This window comes from Aquila chrysaetos, chromosome 21 (genome assembly GCF_900496995.4).
Source record: "Aquila chrysaetos chrysaetos chromosome 21, bAquChr1.4, whole genome shotgun sequence".
NCBI lineage: Eukaryota > Metazoa > Chordata > Aves > Accipitriformes > Accipitridae > Aquila > Aquila chrysaetos.
Window position 1 is genome coordinate 23,759,778 of NC_044024.1, and position 15,756 is coordinate 23,775,533.

The 15,756-nt window shown below is 52.0% G+C and overlaps 1 protein-coding gene across 9 annotated transcripts; it reads left to right on the forward strand.

The window, feature by feature from the left end:
• Positions 1-6,903: 6,903 nt before the first annotated feature.
• On the forward strand, positions 6,904-14,264 carry LOC115333484 (roundabout homolog 3-like). Of its 9 annotated transcripts, none has more exons than XR_005931045.1 (10): positions 6,904-7,204; positions 7,989-8,321; positions 9,302-9,571; positions 10,108-10,224; positions 10,786-10,887; positions 11,415-11,537; positions 11,762-11,889; positions 12,170-12,262; positions 12,538-12,595; positions 13,215-13,396. XR_005931045.1 is itself a non-coding variant. In XM_041119045.1 (10 exons), exons 1-10 carry the CDS (start codon positions 6,928-6,930, stop codon positions 14,216-14,218), a joined length of 1,503 nt encoding a protein of 500 aa, XP_040974979.1. In that variant the 5' UTR covers positions 6,904-6,927; the 3' UTR covers positions 14,219-14,264. The 9 variants fall into 9 exon arrangements, 6 of the variants coding, with proteins under 6 accessions (XP_040974979.1, XP_040974980.1, XP_040974978.1 ...); XM_041119045.1 differs by lacking the exon at positions 13,215-13,396 and adding an exon at positions 14,182-14,264 and having other exon boundaries at positions 11,762-11,854; XM_041119046.1 differs by having other exon boundaries at positions 11,762-11,897; positions 12,522-12,595.
• The last annotated feature ends 1,492 nt before the right edge of the window (positions 14,265-15,756 follow it).

Sequence of the window (15,756 nt, forward strand, 5' to 3'; positions counted from 1 at the left end):
ACAAGGCTTAGCGCTGAGCAGGCTGCTGATGTGGGGCTTGATTAGTCGTAGCATGAAGGCATAATGTGATTCTTGTGGTTTTACTGACCCCGCTCAGCCTCGTTAGAGCCACTTCTGTGAACGACCCTTTTCCCAAGGGGTGAAATCTGCTGTCTCTTTAGGCTTATTCCCCGTCGATAACTAGCATCAGGTGTTGAAAGACACCTCTCTGGGGCTGGAGTCACTGGTGTAGAGGGTGAGGAGCGCTGCCCTGGCAGGAAGGAGCCGTGCGATGGGGCTGGCCCCTCTCTGGCCGGGTGAGCTGGTGCTGGCGTGGAGAGGAGGGGAGCGGAGAGGTCTGAGCGAGCTCATCTAGAGTCAAAGGGCAATTGCAGCAGCTTCCTGGACATTTCAGAGAAGAGCTGCAATTTTCACTTTTGCCTTAACATGCTTAACAGGAAGACTGAGCTTAGTTTCTTTCTGGAAACTCGCTTGCTCTTTTTCCCCTTTTTTTCAAGCTAAAATTCAATTTCTGCCATGCTCAGCCTGTCTCAGGCATGGTTAGGGGGAAGGCTGTCTTTTGGCTGGACTGGAGGCCCAGGATTTGGAGTGAAGGGTTTAACAGGAACTTGAGCGCCTGATTCTGGAAGTGAGGTGCCGCTTGCACTCAGTTTTTGTCAGTTGTGGAATGTGCATGTCATTTGCCAAATGTATCAACCAGGAAAAACAGGCTCTGCTATTACATGCCTGCTCTGGAGCTCCCAGGCTTTGGTATATTTGCTTTAGCCCATGCATCCCTGTTACCAGCGGCTGCTCTTCCCATCAGACAGCTGAGCTGGGTAGCAAGAGATCCATGCACCTCCAGAGAGAGGCAAGCGTCTGCTGGTGGCTGGCAAGATGCTGCATTAGCACTAATTACATGCAGGTTTGCACTCATGAGGCTTGCCTAGACCTGCCCTCGATGCTGGCCGATATGCTAACGGGATAACTGCATTTGTGGCATCATGCTGTCGAAACTCTGCAGTTCTTTGGTAGACCGCAAGTCTAGCCTGGGTGAGGAGAAGGCAGACCCTACGCTCGCCTCATGCAGCTGAGCAGCTGTAAAGTCCTCGCAGCAAGCCCACAGCTCCTCTTGAAGCCCCAGAGACCGAGTGCCTGCGAGGTTGCAGCCAGGGTCTCGCCTCTGCAGAAGGGAGAGCACGCTGCATGCAAAACAGAGAGGAAACTGCAGAAATTAATGGGGAAGAAAAAATAAAAGTGAGAGGACACAAGGCTGGCCACATTTGCTCCGTGATGCCCCTCATGCTTCTTTGTTTCTACCTTCTCCTTGCCACCTCTTTGCTCACCCTGAGCTCCCACCACAGGAGACGTTTGGTCTTCGCCTACGCTGTGTCTCCCATCCCTGTCTCTAACCCATGTCGCAGCTTTATCAGCTGTCTTCACCTTTTCATTTCCTTCTCTGAGCAGTTTCTTCGCATGGCTTTGTCCCCCAGGCCCTTCTTTGCTTGCTCTTTGAAGCTCTCAAAGGCCAGTGTGGCTTTCCTTGTGGCTGCAAATGGCTCGGTGCTTGCAGAGCTCAGGTGCTCGCAGAGCTCAGGTGCTCGCTGGCTGCATCTCAGAGAAAGCTTCCTCCCGGTGGATACGAGTAGCCTTGTATTTTAAAGACTTCAGGTGGCTCGCTGCTCCTCTCAACAGCTTTGCTGCTCATCGTAATTCATTCCTCCACGTTTCAATCCACCCCAGCTCCATGTGGCTGAATATCATCCTTTGAGACTGCTGCTGAATGGGTGGGGAACCTGGTGACAAAGGACATGGCCAAGGCACCCAATGCCTTCTTCACCTTGGTTTTTACCAGTAAGACTGGCCTTCAGCAATCCAAGGGCCTGGAGGAAGTCCACAGCAAGGAGGACTCCCTCAGCGGGAGAGGATCAGCTTAGGCAGCACTTAAGCAAACTTGGACGTGCCAGTGGGCCCTGAGAGGATGCACCCACGAGTCCTGAGAGCTGGCTGACAGCATTGTGAGACCACTCTTGATAATCTTTGAAGGGTTGTGGCAACTGGAAGAGGTTTCTGAAGACTCGAGGAGAGCTCTTATCCTCAGAAAGGGGCAAGAAGGAAGACCCAGGGAACTACAGGACAGTCAGCTGCATCTCAGTCCCTGGGCAGGTGATGGAGCACCTAATCCTGGGAACCATTTCCCAGCACACGAAGGACAAGAAGGTGATCAGGAGTCAGCATGGATTTATGAGAAACCCTGCTTAACCAACCTGAGAGCCTTCTGCACTGAGGTGACTGGCCTGGTGGACAAGGGGAGAGCAGTGGGTGTTGTCTACCTTGACTTTAGTAAGGTTTTTGATACCATCTCCCATAGCATCCTCATAGAGAAGCTGGCAAAGTATGAGTGAGATAAGTGGATTTATCAGTTCCATGGGTTGAAAACTGGCTGAACAACTGGACCCAGACACGGTCCTGGGCAATCTGCTCTAGGTGATCCAGCGTGAACAGGCTTGACCTAGTTCATCTCCAGAGGTACCTGCCAACCTCAGCTCCTCTGTCATTCTGGGATCTGGCTACACTACTTGTTTAGAGGGAAAAAGTGTCACAGTTGTCCTTTGTACAGGGGTTGCTCAGAGCCTACGGGATGCATATCATGGCTACCTGAGCTGATTTAAAGTGATGAACGTGGCACAGTTGAGATTACAGTTGTCTGCCAAGGCTTCAAGCTACGCCTCTTTGCATGTGAGCAGGCTGGAAGAGCTCACTGTCCCCTGGTTTCCCAGAGCTGGGTGTCCAGATGACACCTTCTTCACTGGGACTGATCAGGTGAATCAGACTCCTTTTTGCTGATTGCTTTTTTTCTCTCATTTAATCCTAAGTGGGGAATTTCAGGACCCCCCCATACACAAAGCTCTGCACAGATATCTCTGCTGACCACCCACATGAATATAGGTGACGGCCAGGAGCACACTGGCCACAGCAAAGCCGTCTCCTTGCCCAGACTGCCTCAGCACACTACTGTCCAGATCAGTAGTTTTGTGGGCAGGACTCATGAATCTTTCCCCCTTGCCCTTTACTGTAGGGGGGTGGCAGTTTGTCTCCTCCAGCCTGGGGACTGCAGAAGGGGGTGAGCAGCCATCAGCTGCTTCGTGCATGTGCTTGCTGCATCCCGGGCTTGGTCCTGCTGGGCGTAGAGGGGTCACTGACTGCTGTCTGCAACAGGGATGCCAAGGTTAATCACAAAATGCAATTTACTTGTTCATCCACGTACTTCTGATTTTTAGCAGAGACTGACGATTGTCCCTTCATGACTTTGGGGTTGCAGCAGCGTGGGAGTGAGAAGAGAGAAGGACATGGGGTTGTGCTTTCAGACAGCCTGTGGCATGAGTTTCATGTCTGCTGATGGTTGCCTGCTCTTCTTTTCTCTCTCCAACCACAATAAGCTGCACTGGCCTGAAGCGGCAGGTGTGCAAACTCTTCCTCACAGCCAATATTTACAGGTTTGTGCTGCTGTATTTGCTGTTTGGTCTCTTCCAGCCCCTCAAAAGATGCAGGGTGCAATGCAAGTGCCAGAAAAGCTTTTAAAATACTTGTGAAAGGAGTAAAGTGCTAGCAGAAACCTGCCTCAGTTTTTCATTTAGTTTATCTAAGACTAAGCGGAGAATATGTTTTTAAAGTTTCCTTCCAGCAACCTGGAAGGATTAATGTGGCCAGAGTGGCCCAACTGACAAAAATTACTCTGTGGAGCAGTTAAATGAAGAGGTGGATATGGATGATGGGGACGTGGTGGAAGCAGTGAGTGGGCAACACTCATCTACGGCAGCTCATCCTTCCTGCAAGCAAATGAAATTTCTGCCTGGCGCACAAAAGCGTCATGCTTCAGTGTCTTTCTGAAGACGCCTTCAGGTGAATGATCACCCCAAATGTTGCTGTTGCACGTTGGTGCATCCATTGTAGCTGCCAAGGGCTACCCAAGAAACATGCTGCTCCAGGGAGGGAATGTCCCTGGGGAAAGGACAGAGCTGTTACTCCTTTTCACAAATTGCATTTTCCTGCTTGTGTCTCACACCCATGCCTTTGCACAGCTTTCAGTTGCTTTTAGCTTCTCAGACATTCCAAGCTTGCGTAAACTGTGAGCAGGATGCAGCAGCCCTTTGCTGCAATGACAAAGTGCCAATGGACATGTGATACGACCCTGCAAATACCCGGCCCTGTGTTGAGGAACCAAGTGGATGGGAACAGAGAACCTGCACTCTGCTGGGCATGGGGAGAAAAGGAAGTTAAATTAAAAATGAAAATGCACAGTTGGCCACAAAACAATGTGGAAGGCAGAATCTGAGTGAGAGCAGCCTCTCCCTTAACACACACACACACACAGAGAAAACAACGCAAAAAGTCTTGCTTGGCACACAGTTTGTACTGAGCTAGTTGTGAGCTCCACTTGTCTTAAAGGTCATTGTCCTTCCTGTCCAAAAATGTCTGTCCGGCCCGCTGGGGCTAAGCAACCTGGCCAGGGTATAGGAAACTACTGAAATCGGCAGATGTGACAGATTACAGCGTGAGGAGCATCAAAACTCAGAGCTGGTGTGCAAGGTGCAGCTGGGTTTCACAGTGGCCAAGGTGAAGGAAATGAGAAACAATTGAACTTTTCGGATAACCATGGGGAGCACTGGGAACCTCTTGGGGAGCAGACTTGCAAGGCCAATATTGCCTAGGTAAAACCAAATTGACAATACCAGCTAAAGCTCAGATTGTCTAGGTAATGGTGTCAGGAATACTAGATTTGCGGATGGATGTAGCAAAATGAGGACCAATGAGGAAAAGTAATTACAGGCAGATTTATTTAGAAGGAGACAGGCAGAGAAAGAAAGGGTCAAGAAATAGGGAAAGGGATGGCAAGGTCAGCATCGAGCTAACCATGGCATACGGGTCGGACGTGCTTTGGCAGGCAGGAGGTGCAGGCTGGGTGCTTTCCCTGGCTGGCAGGGAACACGCAGATGGGCCTGATGGAGCTGATGGGTATAACTGTGCTGGGGCTCTGGATCCAATGACGCCTGCATCCATCCACCTTTTCCTAATGCTTTACACACAGCTGTCCTGTCCCAGCATCCATCTCGCTCAGGGTTTGGTGGTCCATGGGAGTCAGATGGGGCCAGCCGTGCTCGGCAGGGCAGGAAAGCTTTCCCCAATACTCTGGGGTAGAGCTCAAACCTTCCCAAGTCTCTCATCCCTCTCTTCTTCAGGCTAGAGCATGAAACTTGGTCTCCAGGTGGTCCTCTGATCCCAGGAGTGTCTCTTCCTTAAACTGAAATTCCCTTTCCAGAAAGCTTGTGGGACATGGATGATCCCAGTCCACATCTGCCTTGGTGGAGGAAAAAGCTACTCGCAGTGGGACAAGTGTTTCAGAGCCTGCCTGAGCCTCTGGCCACCACTAGAAACAGGCTGGAGGATGAGTTCAACCTCAGCTCTACTCAGAACTGGGACATCACCTGTAATTGATACTGCTGCAAGAATTGAAATAGGAAACCTCTCCTAGCAGCAGAGTTTGGCACAGCTTATTCTCTCTGCTCTGCATTTCTTGCAAGGCGGCCAGCTTTGTGCACATTCCAGACCATCTGCCCCTTCAGCATTTCCCCCGCCAGCTCCGGCAGAAAGATCCCCTGCCAGATGCGAGGAGCGATCAGGTAGCTCTGCCTTCCCCGCGCTGCCCGCTCGCAGTGCTGGGGAGCAGCCGGCATCAGAGAGCACGGGGACGAGACCCGGGAGCTGCCGCCTGCCACCGGGAAGGGTGCCCCGGCAGAGAGGCAGGAGAGGAGGCAGCAAGGAAGGAGAGGAGCAATCGGCAGGAAAACAGCGAGGCTGGAGCCAGTCTGGGCTGGGAGTATCTGCGGCAGTGCCCTCGCGAGCACTGAGTCGGGAATCCAGTCCTGAAGACGGCAAAAACTCCTCGCACGGTACAGCCTGACCTGTTATTCTGGTTACAGTGTGGACTTTGAAGGGGCTATTTTAAAAGCATGGCAATTTTTGATCCATTTTTCCTTGACAGATGCTGATGTGCCGTCCTGTGGAGCTGCTGGGGACCAGCTGGGTGCTGCTTGCAGGTAAATCGTCCCCAGGCTGGGCCAGGTACCAATGCCACCCGGTGGGCTCCGGGCCAGATCCTCGCCTGTTGCAAACCCGCGGAGAGCCTGAGGCTTCAGCGGAGTATTTGTGCATGGGGATCTCTGGTCCGTATAGGTTAGACTTTTTAGATGGGGCAAAATGCTTAACCTGAAAGGGAAGGGTGTCTCTGCTTTGCTGTCCAAAGACAGAGGAGGTAGAAACAGCTCAAGAGCTAGGCACGGTGCCAAGACTAGAAGTCTACTGTAGATAGATTTATACTGGGACTGATATATGTAATAACACAATTTGTTGCAGCTATAGTCATGTGAGCAATCTCACTGTCTTCCTTATATATGCACTGGCTGCCTTGAAGCACAAACATACAAAGATTTTCAGGGTGAGCATCTAAAATGGAACAGAAACCCATTACAATACACACAGATTTTCAGATGCCGTGGTGTTTGAGTGTCTATAGGATGAGCTTTGGATATTGCAGTTGTAAAAGATGCCTGTGATGAAGTATTTTCTTTTATCTACTGCTAGTGATACCGCATGTTCTGTATAAATACTGCTTTCCTAGAGCAGGGGGATTTTCAGTCATAAGATTGCTTTTTCTCCCTGCACATCTTACAGTTTCAGGGGCATGAAGGCACAAAAATAAAAAACGATAGCTGTTTCTCAAAGTTATGAGAGTGAGAAATGAAAACCATCAGATGAGCTTGATTTACTTGGATGGTTACACCTATTTTCTTTCCCACCTGTGCTCCAAAACTACTAAGAGAGATCACCGGTCAGAGCACAAAGGACGGGTTTCAGGATTGTTTGCAGAGACGGCAGGCGGCAGTGTAAATGCACACGAACATCTGCTTATCGGGGCAGGAACCAAGTCACGGTGGAGAGAGAGAGAAGAGCAAACACAGCCTGTGCAGCTGGTGGGTCCCCGAGGCACGCTCATCCCGCCTGCCCAGCATCCCTCCGCCTCGCCGCAGGCAGCCGGGTGCTTGGGGCCACCGACGCTGGAAACGTGTTTTCACGACATCTCTTTTTGTCGGGAAGCGCGGCTGCGGTTGCTCGCTGGTGGGTGCCTGGGGACAGGCTGGGATTGCTGCCACCGGTCCCCATCTCAGTGAGTCTCAGACCTGACGCTCCCATGCAAGGGCTAGACTGACAGCTTTGGCAAAGGGAAGAGGCCCTTCAGCAGAAATCCGGGTGCCTCCTTCAGACCAGCCTCTTAGGAGTACTAGGATCGCCACCGGCAACTAACGGGCCCTCTGCCTGGGTAGATAAATACCCTTTCTTTCATTTCCTCTGCCTAGGGCTGGCACCTTCCTTTAAAACCTTTAACCTCACCCCTTTTTTTTTTTTTTTTTTTTTTAAAGAATCCACTTTACAAGATAGGACTGTAGTAGTGATTTCCGCCTGGCTTCCTAGAAAGCTCTTTTTTTGAGAGGCGGGGGGGGAGCTGGGAGCTGTGACCTACCCACAGCAGCTCCTCTTGATGTCCTCAAGCGCCTGTTAGAGCCCAAGTCATGACAAGCCCAGAAATTGCCATGGGTTTTGGGGACACAACTGCGTCCCACTCTGGTGGGAGTATGTGGACACTTTCAGCCCCAAACAAGACCAGGAATTGGGAATGGGTCATGGAAATTAGGTCAGAATTGGGAACTCTTTTCTGGGAGTAAGGGCCACTTGGGTGGAAAATGTTCTCAGCCCTGCAGCCAAGTATCTCAAAACACCCTGTGCTATATTTAGGCACCTACATCCTCTCCTGGAATAATGTCTCCCTGGCACAGGCCTAGCAGCACACATGTGTCCTTGGCACAGGAGGTATTTTGGTACCTGTAGCTTGGTACAAGCTATGCCGACTTGCTCCGTCTCCCCGGCTCATCTTCCCTTCCCCTGCCATCCAGGGCTGCTGGTGCCTTTGCAACAGGCTGCAGAAGCGAGAGAAAAAGCCGCCGCTGTGGGATCCTCGGTGCTGCTTCCTGCGCCGGATAACATCACGCACATCTACTCCACGCGGTGGGAATACCTCGATGGCACCAGCTCCCGCACCATCCTGCAGTACTACAGGGGGTCTCACGACCCAGCCATCTGCACGCCCTACGCAGGACGAGCCATTTTCCATCCATCCAATGGATCTCTCTTGCTGGAGGACGTCCAGGAAAGCGACAGTGGCATCTACAAAGTGACTGTCAACGCGGGAGACAGGGAGAGCCTGAAAATCCTGCTGGAAGTCCTCAGTAAGTGGTGGGCATGGGAGGGAGGAGCGGGTGGTGGACGCAAGCAGAGCAGTGGCATTGTTTGACTGTATATGGCCCACCAGCCAGCCAAAGGGATTTGGAGAAGGGGTTTGAGCTAAATCTAATGGGCCAATCATGAGTTTGTTTGAACCTGCCATGCATGGAGGCATCACCAGGGAGACTTTGGGAAGAGGTTCCCAACCTGTCCCAGTGGAGAAGATCTGGCGGTGCTGCCCAAGGAGACTTTCTAGGGTGCCTGGCTGTGACAGAGGGCTGGGCTCCATCCTGGAAAGGCAATTTCCTCCCTTGTTTTCTACTCTCAGTGCAGGGATGGAGGGACGCTGTGTATCCGCTGCCACCCGCGGAGAGTACCTCCGGCACTTTTACGAGGGAGGCCAGGCAGAGCCAAAGGAGCTCAGCCCAGCAGGGTGGGCTTTATGGAAAAGCCACAAAAAAAATATCTCCCCCTCAGACCCTGCTGACTGGTAGCCTGCCTGCAATTTGCCAGCACCAGCCACTGCTGCACAGATAAGAGCACACTTTAAATAGAAGTTCCTCCTCGATATCACTCTTAGCAATTCCCTTTAATTATTTGCTCTGGTGTTACCCTTTCTCTGCTGTAATAACGTCACTGCCATAATGCTACCACAGCCCTTCACCACCCATTTCTCCTTTCCACACATATAAACCCAAATGGGATCTGCATCCTTTTCCTCTTTTTTCTCATTTCCTGACATATTTTAAAATGCTCTGTACTTACCCAAATGCAAGAAAAACAATGACTTGGCTAGAAAAAAAAAAGCCCAAACGCAGAAACCACAGCAGCTCTATGCAGAGCAGGATTTTCCAAGGGAAAGGCACATGCGATTGCACTGTTGCAGACTCAAGGATGCTGCGGTGAAAACTGCAGCCCAGATCCCCATCATGGATGCTCCAGGTCATGTCTGAGAGAAGTGCTGGTGTTTCTGTCCCCTTTCCAGAGCCCGTGTCTCGCCCTCAGCTCCGGAGCAGTTCTCTCGTGGCACAGGCCACCGGCAAGGTGCTCTGTGATGTGGCGGAGGGCAGGGTGGACACCATCACCTGGAAGAAGGATGGGCAGCCCTTTCCCCCGGACAGAGGTTTCTACCTCTCCGACAGCTTCAGCGTTTTGTACCTGAGGTCGGCAAAGAAGTCAGACTGCGGCTCCTACTCCTGCAATGCCAGCAATAGGATAAGCTGGCAGGAAACCTCCCTAAACATCACTGTTGCAGGTGATCACTGCTGGGGTTTTCACCTCCCACCGCTCTTCCTTCTCTCCACCCTTCCCTGGGGTTCCCTGGGTGGTTTCATCCCGTCCCATCCCATCCCTCTGCCTCCATCCCCCAAAAGTCTGGCCACCCTCCCGTGAGGTTGTGGCCCACGTGCTGTTGACAGGAGCTCCCCATCATAGGATGATCAGCAGCAATTCCCAGTCTCTGATCCCACCAAGGCACAGTCCTTGGCAGGGTGGGTGGCGGGAGATTGGCTGTTCCCACTTGGAGAAGGTCCCAAGCGATGGCCCTTGGCCAAGGTGATGGTGAGCAGTGTTTGGGCAGGGGGGTAGTGGATGGGAAGCCCACAGGCAGCATGCATCCCAGGTTGGACATCTCGTGGACCATAGCCTGCAGCAGAAAGCGCTGATTTGGCCACCAGCTGGCAAATAAATTGAATCTGTCCTGGTGATGGAGGAGCCCCATGACCCACCAGAGCCATCCATGCTGGTCCTGCTGGTGGCCTGACTCCTGGCTCCTCGGGGGTTTTTTTCCAGGTCTCTCACCTCCCTTGCAGGACACGCTGAGGATTGCGGTGGTTGCTGTGGTCTTTGCTGCCGTCTCTGGATGGGGATTAATTTTTCCTGTCTGCCAGTCCGAAAAGCTAAGAATAAGTGAGTTTGCAGTTGGAGGGCTGCCAAATGTTCATTTCCTTCATCTGGTGGGGGACAGTGAGGAGCGTTGCTGTGGGAAGAGCTGGTAACCAGCTACTTCCCTTTCCAGCTGCCTAAACATCTTGTCTTCGCATCATCTGGAAGGTCTTTATAAGAGTAGAGAAAGTTCCCTTGGCAAATTTTTTAATGGTGACAACTGATTTTACTCTGTTTTCAAGCTAGGTTAGATCCTGGTACTTCCCAGACATTTTTGTTCTAGAGAGTTGAGGTGATTGATTGACACCTTTATAGAAAAAAAATGTTTCTCAGGAGCATTTTTTTTATTACAAGGCTCCATTTGTAAGAGAGTATGTTTAATAATACACTGTATCAGGGGGGCACAGACCCCTTTCCAGCTGCCCACACTAGAGAGTGGGTCAAACCCACTGGGCCCTGGCCAGGGATACCTCACAGCTTCCCAGGTGGGAATGGGCTGCATCCCACCCCGAGGAAGGGTTGGGGGCTGGCGCGGGACATTACGGGGGTTCACAGCAGTCACCCCACGCTGCTCTGGGTGTCTAGGAGGGGAGCTGTGGAGGTGGCTCAGTGCCTACACCTGCGGGCTGGTGTGTATCGCCTCCATCCTGGCTGGCACCGCCGGGATCCTCTGGATGCGAGAGGAAGGTAGGAGGTGGCTGCGGGGTGGTTTGGGGTGGGGGTGGTGCTGTGCAGACCCCACTCCTTTCCCCTGTGCAGGGTGCAGCACGGAAAACCAATCCTTGCTGTGCAAACCATCCGGGGTGAAGACCTCATGGGAGATGTAGAGTCTCATGGGGGTCAGAGAGGAAAGCAGTGCCCCGGAGAGGAAGGGTCACGCAGCCAAACACGTGGGGATAGACCCAGCCGGAGTGACACGTGTCTTCCCCATGTGTGATCTCAGCTAGTCGTGGGGGCGTGGACCAGCGTATGGATTCCACACCCATCTATACAATTACTATAGTTATTCCCCTTTATCCAGAGCACCTTCCCAGAGTTAATTGTAGAAGGGCAGTTAAAATGATCAAGGGATGGAGAGGCTGCTTGCAAGGACAGGTTGAAAAGGTTGGGAGTCAGGAGAGGGTGGAAAAGGGATATGATGGAGGGTTACAAAATTATGAAAGTGGTAGACAAATGCAAGAACTGGTACTCTACCTTGTCCCGTTTTCTTTCAGGCCCTTCTATTGCGATCATACTGCCAGAGATCGCCCTTACATATGTGATGGTGGTAACCTTCCTGGTCTCTGCCACCGTGACCTTCCAGCCTACAAAGCTCACCCAGCTGAAAAGCAAAACAGGTGAGCTGTTTTACCAAGGATGGCAGGGAGGGAGATAAAACTGGTCCACGGGGTTTTTATTTTGCCCAAAATCTCATCCTTAACTTTTTTAAATGAAAACTTTATTTCTACTTCTGTGCTAACTCAGGCTGGTGGATTCCCCACTGGGGCACGGGTGAGGGCAGACCCCCGTCCACGTCTCCTAACACATATTAACGTAATTTTGTCATCTTTCCCTCTGCCAGCACAGCGGATGATGGGCTACGCTGCTCCCGGAGGAGTGGTTTCAGTGGTGCTGACGACCAGCTTCCTCATAAAGAACATCCACCATCGCCATGGTGAGAAGGGATGCTCCAGGGACCACCCCAAGGATGTGTTACAGTGAGGCTAAAACTTGTCCACGATATTTAATCCAGATATCCCTTCAACTCAGCCATTCAGATTTAGTCCTGCTCAAAAAAGGTCCAACAAATTGGGGTTTTCAGGGCAGTGAAATCTTTGCAAAAGCAGAACTAGTTTTTATCCCCCCCTCCCCCCCCCCCCGCCTTTTTTCCTTCTTGTGTGTGTGCACGTTTTCACGGTGGCAATTTGCCTTTCTCCTTTCTCTGCTACGGATGGCGTTTTATGCTGGCGCCTGGTTGGTCTGACCACAGAAGAAGGATGCACGGATTTCGTGGACGTGACCGCCCTCACAGTCAGCACGGCGGCCGTGTCGGCCCTCCCGCTCCTCACCATCTTCCTCTGCTGTAAGTATCCCTGCTCCTTCATTTCCCTGCCCCTCTGAGTGCCTTATATTTAGTGAGCTGCTTTCCCTCTGCCCCCACACGATCAAGCAGCTATGTGAATTATTTAAAAACTATTTGTTTGGCTCTTCTGAAGACCCCAAGCCCTCTCCATTGACTGTTTCCCTTCCCTGGTGAGCCCCAGGCACCATCCCCCGAGTACAACATCCCGTACTGTGCATTCGGTGCCTCTCATACGCTTTCTCCTGATGCCTGGGAACAGATTTGTCCTTTCGCAGATCACACGACTCAGGGGTGGCTGAAGGACCGAGACTCCAGTTGGGCGGACAAGGAGAGGTACATTCCCTATTGCCTTTTTCCATGTAAATTCATACCATCTTCAAGGGAAAGGAGTGGGATATGGAAACTACTGTGTGCCTTGTTTTAAGTCCTAGACCCCAGGAAAGATGCAGTCCAGCACTGCCCTCCCAGCCCCTGGTTTCACCCTGGGTTCAGTGGGTAGCTCTGGGGGAGGTCCCCATCCAGCAAAAAGCGTTTGAGTGCCTGCTCAAATCTCCCCACAAATCTCTCCCTCGTGGCCTCAGCCTGAAGCCCTTAAGCCCGAATTCCTCCTGGTTTCATCCCAGCACTTTGGCTCTCAGCCATGCTGTGGATGCATTTGGGCTTAGCCAACCTGCGAGCCCTGCGGGAAAGCCCTCAGGGCAATGCAGCCTCATGAGCCTCAGCCAGCTTCTCTTTGCCCTGGCCAAAACCATCCCGAGATACAGAGGAACGAGTATCGCAACCACAGCCATTTGTAGGGTCTTGATGGGTCTTTGGGCCATGCAAGGGTGGGCACGGAGAGAGGCCACCGCAGCCCTCGCCTCTGCCTGGCGCTCGGGGCAGGGCTGGATGGGCACACCAGAGCCCCGGCTCCGGCGATGCTTAGCACGTCCCACCTCCTCTTTCTTTCCAGGTCCTTTGAAATGTCTCAGCCCAGCAGCAAGGATGCTGTTTCCACCTGTTAGAAGTCGGTTGGGGTGTTTCTCACTTGGCTGAGTCAATGTCATCTTTCTCCCAGGTTTAATGGGTTCATGGTTCTCGGTTTTAGTGAGTTTGAGCCTCTGCGATACCTCTAATAAATGGCAATGAAATGAACTCATTTCTGCCGTTTTGGTTTTTTAACACAGAATCGGGGGAGGCCAAATGCACATTTTTCCCTTTCTTTCTCTTGAAAACCAGGCCCTAAAGCAGAGAATCGCCTTTAGAAGCAGTTGCAGGAGTCTCTCTCACTAGTTTATCACGAGAATGAAGCTGCATCTTTAGTTAAATGGATGTGGGTAACCAAATGCACCCACCCCACCCTTTCCCGCTGACATGCTTGACTTCTCGCTCCCAGGTGCAGATGATTTCAGGACATGTTTGGGGGCAAGAGGGGCTGTGGGTGTCAGGCTCTCTCCCCCTGAATCCACAGGTCTATGTGCTGCCTGGACCCTTTAGTATGGGACAGCATCTCCAGGGGACCACTGTCCCCCACTACGGTGAGGCTTGGGGGGGGGCCAGTAGCTGACCTGAGCCTGCTCTTTAATCTGTTTGCTTAAATGTAAATCATTCTATCCAAGCCCTGACCCTGTGTCAGGGTGTGTCGATATCTCCTCTGCTCCCAGCTGCGTTTTCTGCCTACAAGGAGGGGCTGGGCTGTGGGGCCGTTTCGGGGTGGTGATGGGGAGGCCAGAATTTGGATGCTGCGTGCACGGAGGCAGTCCTGCCTGCACTTTAGGGCAGGGGCTGTCTCGCTGCTTGTTTTTTCCTGCCTGAACAGGCAGCGTCACATCCGCGGCCGCCCCCCCCCCCCCCGCCACTTCCCCCTTTCAGCATAGAGAAACAACAGCTCCTGGGCCTCTTGTATCAAGAAAATGGGGAAAAAATCCTGTTACCTTCAGCAGGAACCATACTTTCTATGGACCCCTCTCCAAATGACCGGACTTAGGAGGAGCGTGCAACTGAAGATCAGGAGTTAAGCAAGATGGATACAGAAGAAAAGTATACATTAAAATCAAAAGTGAGGGGTTAGACTCCGGGCGCCCTGTGGTTTTTACTCCCATTTGAGCAACTATCTGTGGCTGGTTTTAGCCGTTGGAACAGAGGGAAGCCACGACTTGTAGCTTTATCTGGGGTTGTCTTCAGAGTCCGGCAAGTTTCAGGAACATCATACTGCAAGAGGCCACAGAGGTCGTTATGGCCTTTGGCATCAGCTAATTGCACAATGCAAATCAAGTGGTGGAGACGAAGTAACTCACAAACCTAGCAAGTATCTCAGGGAAAATGCCCTCATCCCATCAGAATGCCAATATGATACTCAGCTTCTTGCTGGTACCTGAGAGCAGCCTGCTCTGCTGTACCAGAGATCGCAGCTGTATTAGAGGTAGGAGTTAAGAATTCACCCAGTTCTATGGCTTTTTAAAGTCTCTTCTTCAGTCGTGTGTCATCATCCCCCCCGCTATTCCTGCGAACGTAACTGAGCCCTGCAGTTCTGCGTGCTGGAAAACTCACAGCCAGCCCAAAGGGAAGCAAACACAGACAGACTGATGGTTACCGCCATTTGTAAAGGGAATTTTCTTCCTATTACAAGCACAATGTCTAGCTAATGGATGGAAAGGAGCTTCACTGAGGGCCCATGGACCATGTTTATATATCTCTGAGCCTTATGTCCTGCTTTCCTGTTGCCCTAGTAGCAGCTAATATGAATTATTTATTGCTTTTGTGTCTGCTTAGCCCTTGTTAGCAGGGTCTCTGGCTTTTCTGTAATACCATTAAGGTTAAAAAAAAAAGTGGCTGATTTAATCTAGCAGGCTAAACTAGACGTGCTGAGGATGCATGGTTGCTCAGGACCATGGCCAGATGGCTTGTGAATGCTGACAGGGACAGAGACTCCACAACCTCTCTGGGCAGCCTGTGCCAGCACTTGGTCACCCTCACGGTAAGACAGTGTTTCCTTCTATTTGGACTGAATTTCCTTTTTAACGTGTGCCCATCGCCTCTTGGCCCATCAGTGGGCACCACTGAAAAGTCTAGCTCCCTCTTCATTACAACCCGCTTTAGATATTTATCTCCCTTGATGAGACCCTCCTGAGCCTCCTCTCCTCCAGGCTGGACAGTCCCAGCTCTCCCAGCCTCTCCTCAGGTGAGAGATGCTTCAGTAACTGAAGCATCTCTGTGGCCCTTTGCTGGACTCTCTCCGTATTCTTCCTGGGCTGAGGAGCCCAGAACTGGTCCCAGCAGTCTGGATGGGGACTCACTGGTGCTGAACAGAGAAGGGTCACCTCCCCCGACCTGCGGTGATGCTCCTCCTAATGCAGCCCAGGACACCGCTGGCCACCTTTGCTGCATGAGCACGTTGCTGGCTCGTGGTCGGCGTGGTGTCCACCAGGACCCCCAGGGTCTGCAGAGCTGCTTCCCAGCTGGCCAGCCCCTACGTGTCCTGGTGCCTGGGGCTGTTCCCCGCCAGGGGCAGGACT

Bases quoted from the DNA above. Each gene is read 5' to 3' on its own strand.
- LOC115333484 (XM_041119044.1), top strand. From the start codon at position 6,928: ATGCACACGAACATCTGCTTATCGGGGCAGGAACCAAGTCACGGTGGA. The intron at 8,322-9,301 runs GTAAGTGGTGGG...TCCCCTTTCCAG, and splicing joins AATCCTGCTGGAAGTCCTCA to AGCCCGTGTCTCGCCCTCAG. The intron at 9,572-10,107 runs GTGATCACTGCT...GTTTTTTTCCAG, and splicing joins CCTAAACATCACTGTTGCAG to GTCTCTCACCTCCCTTGCAG.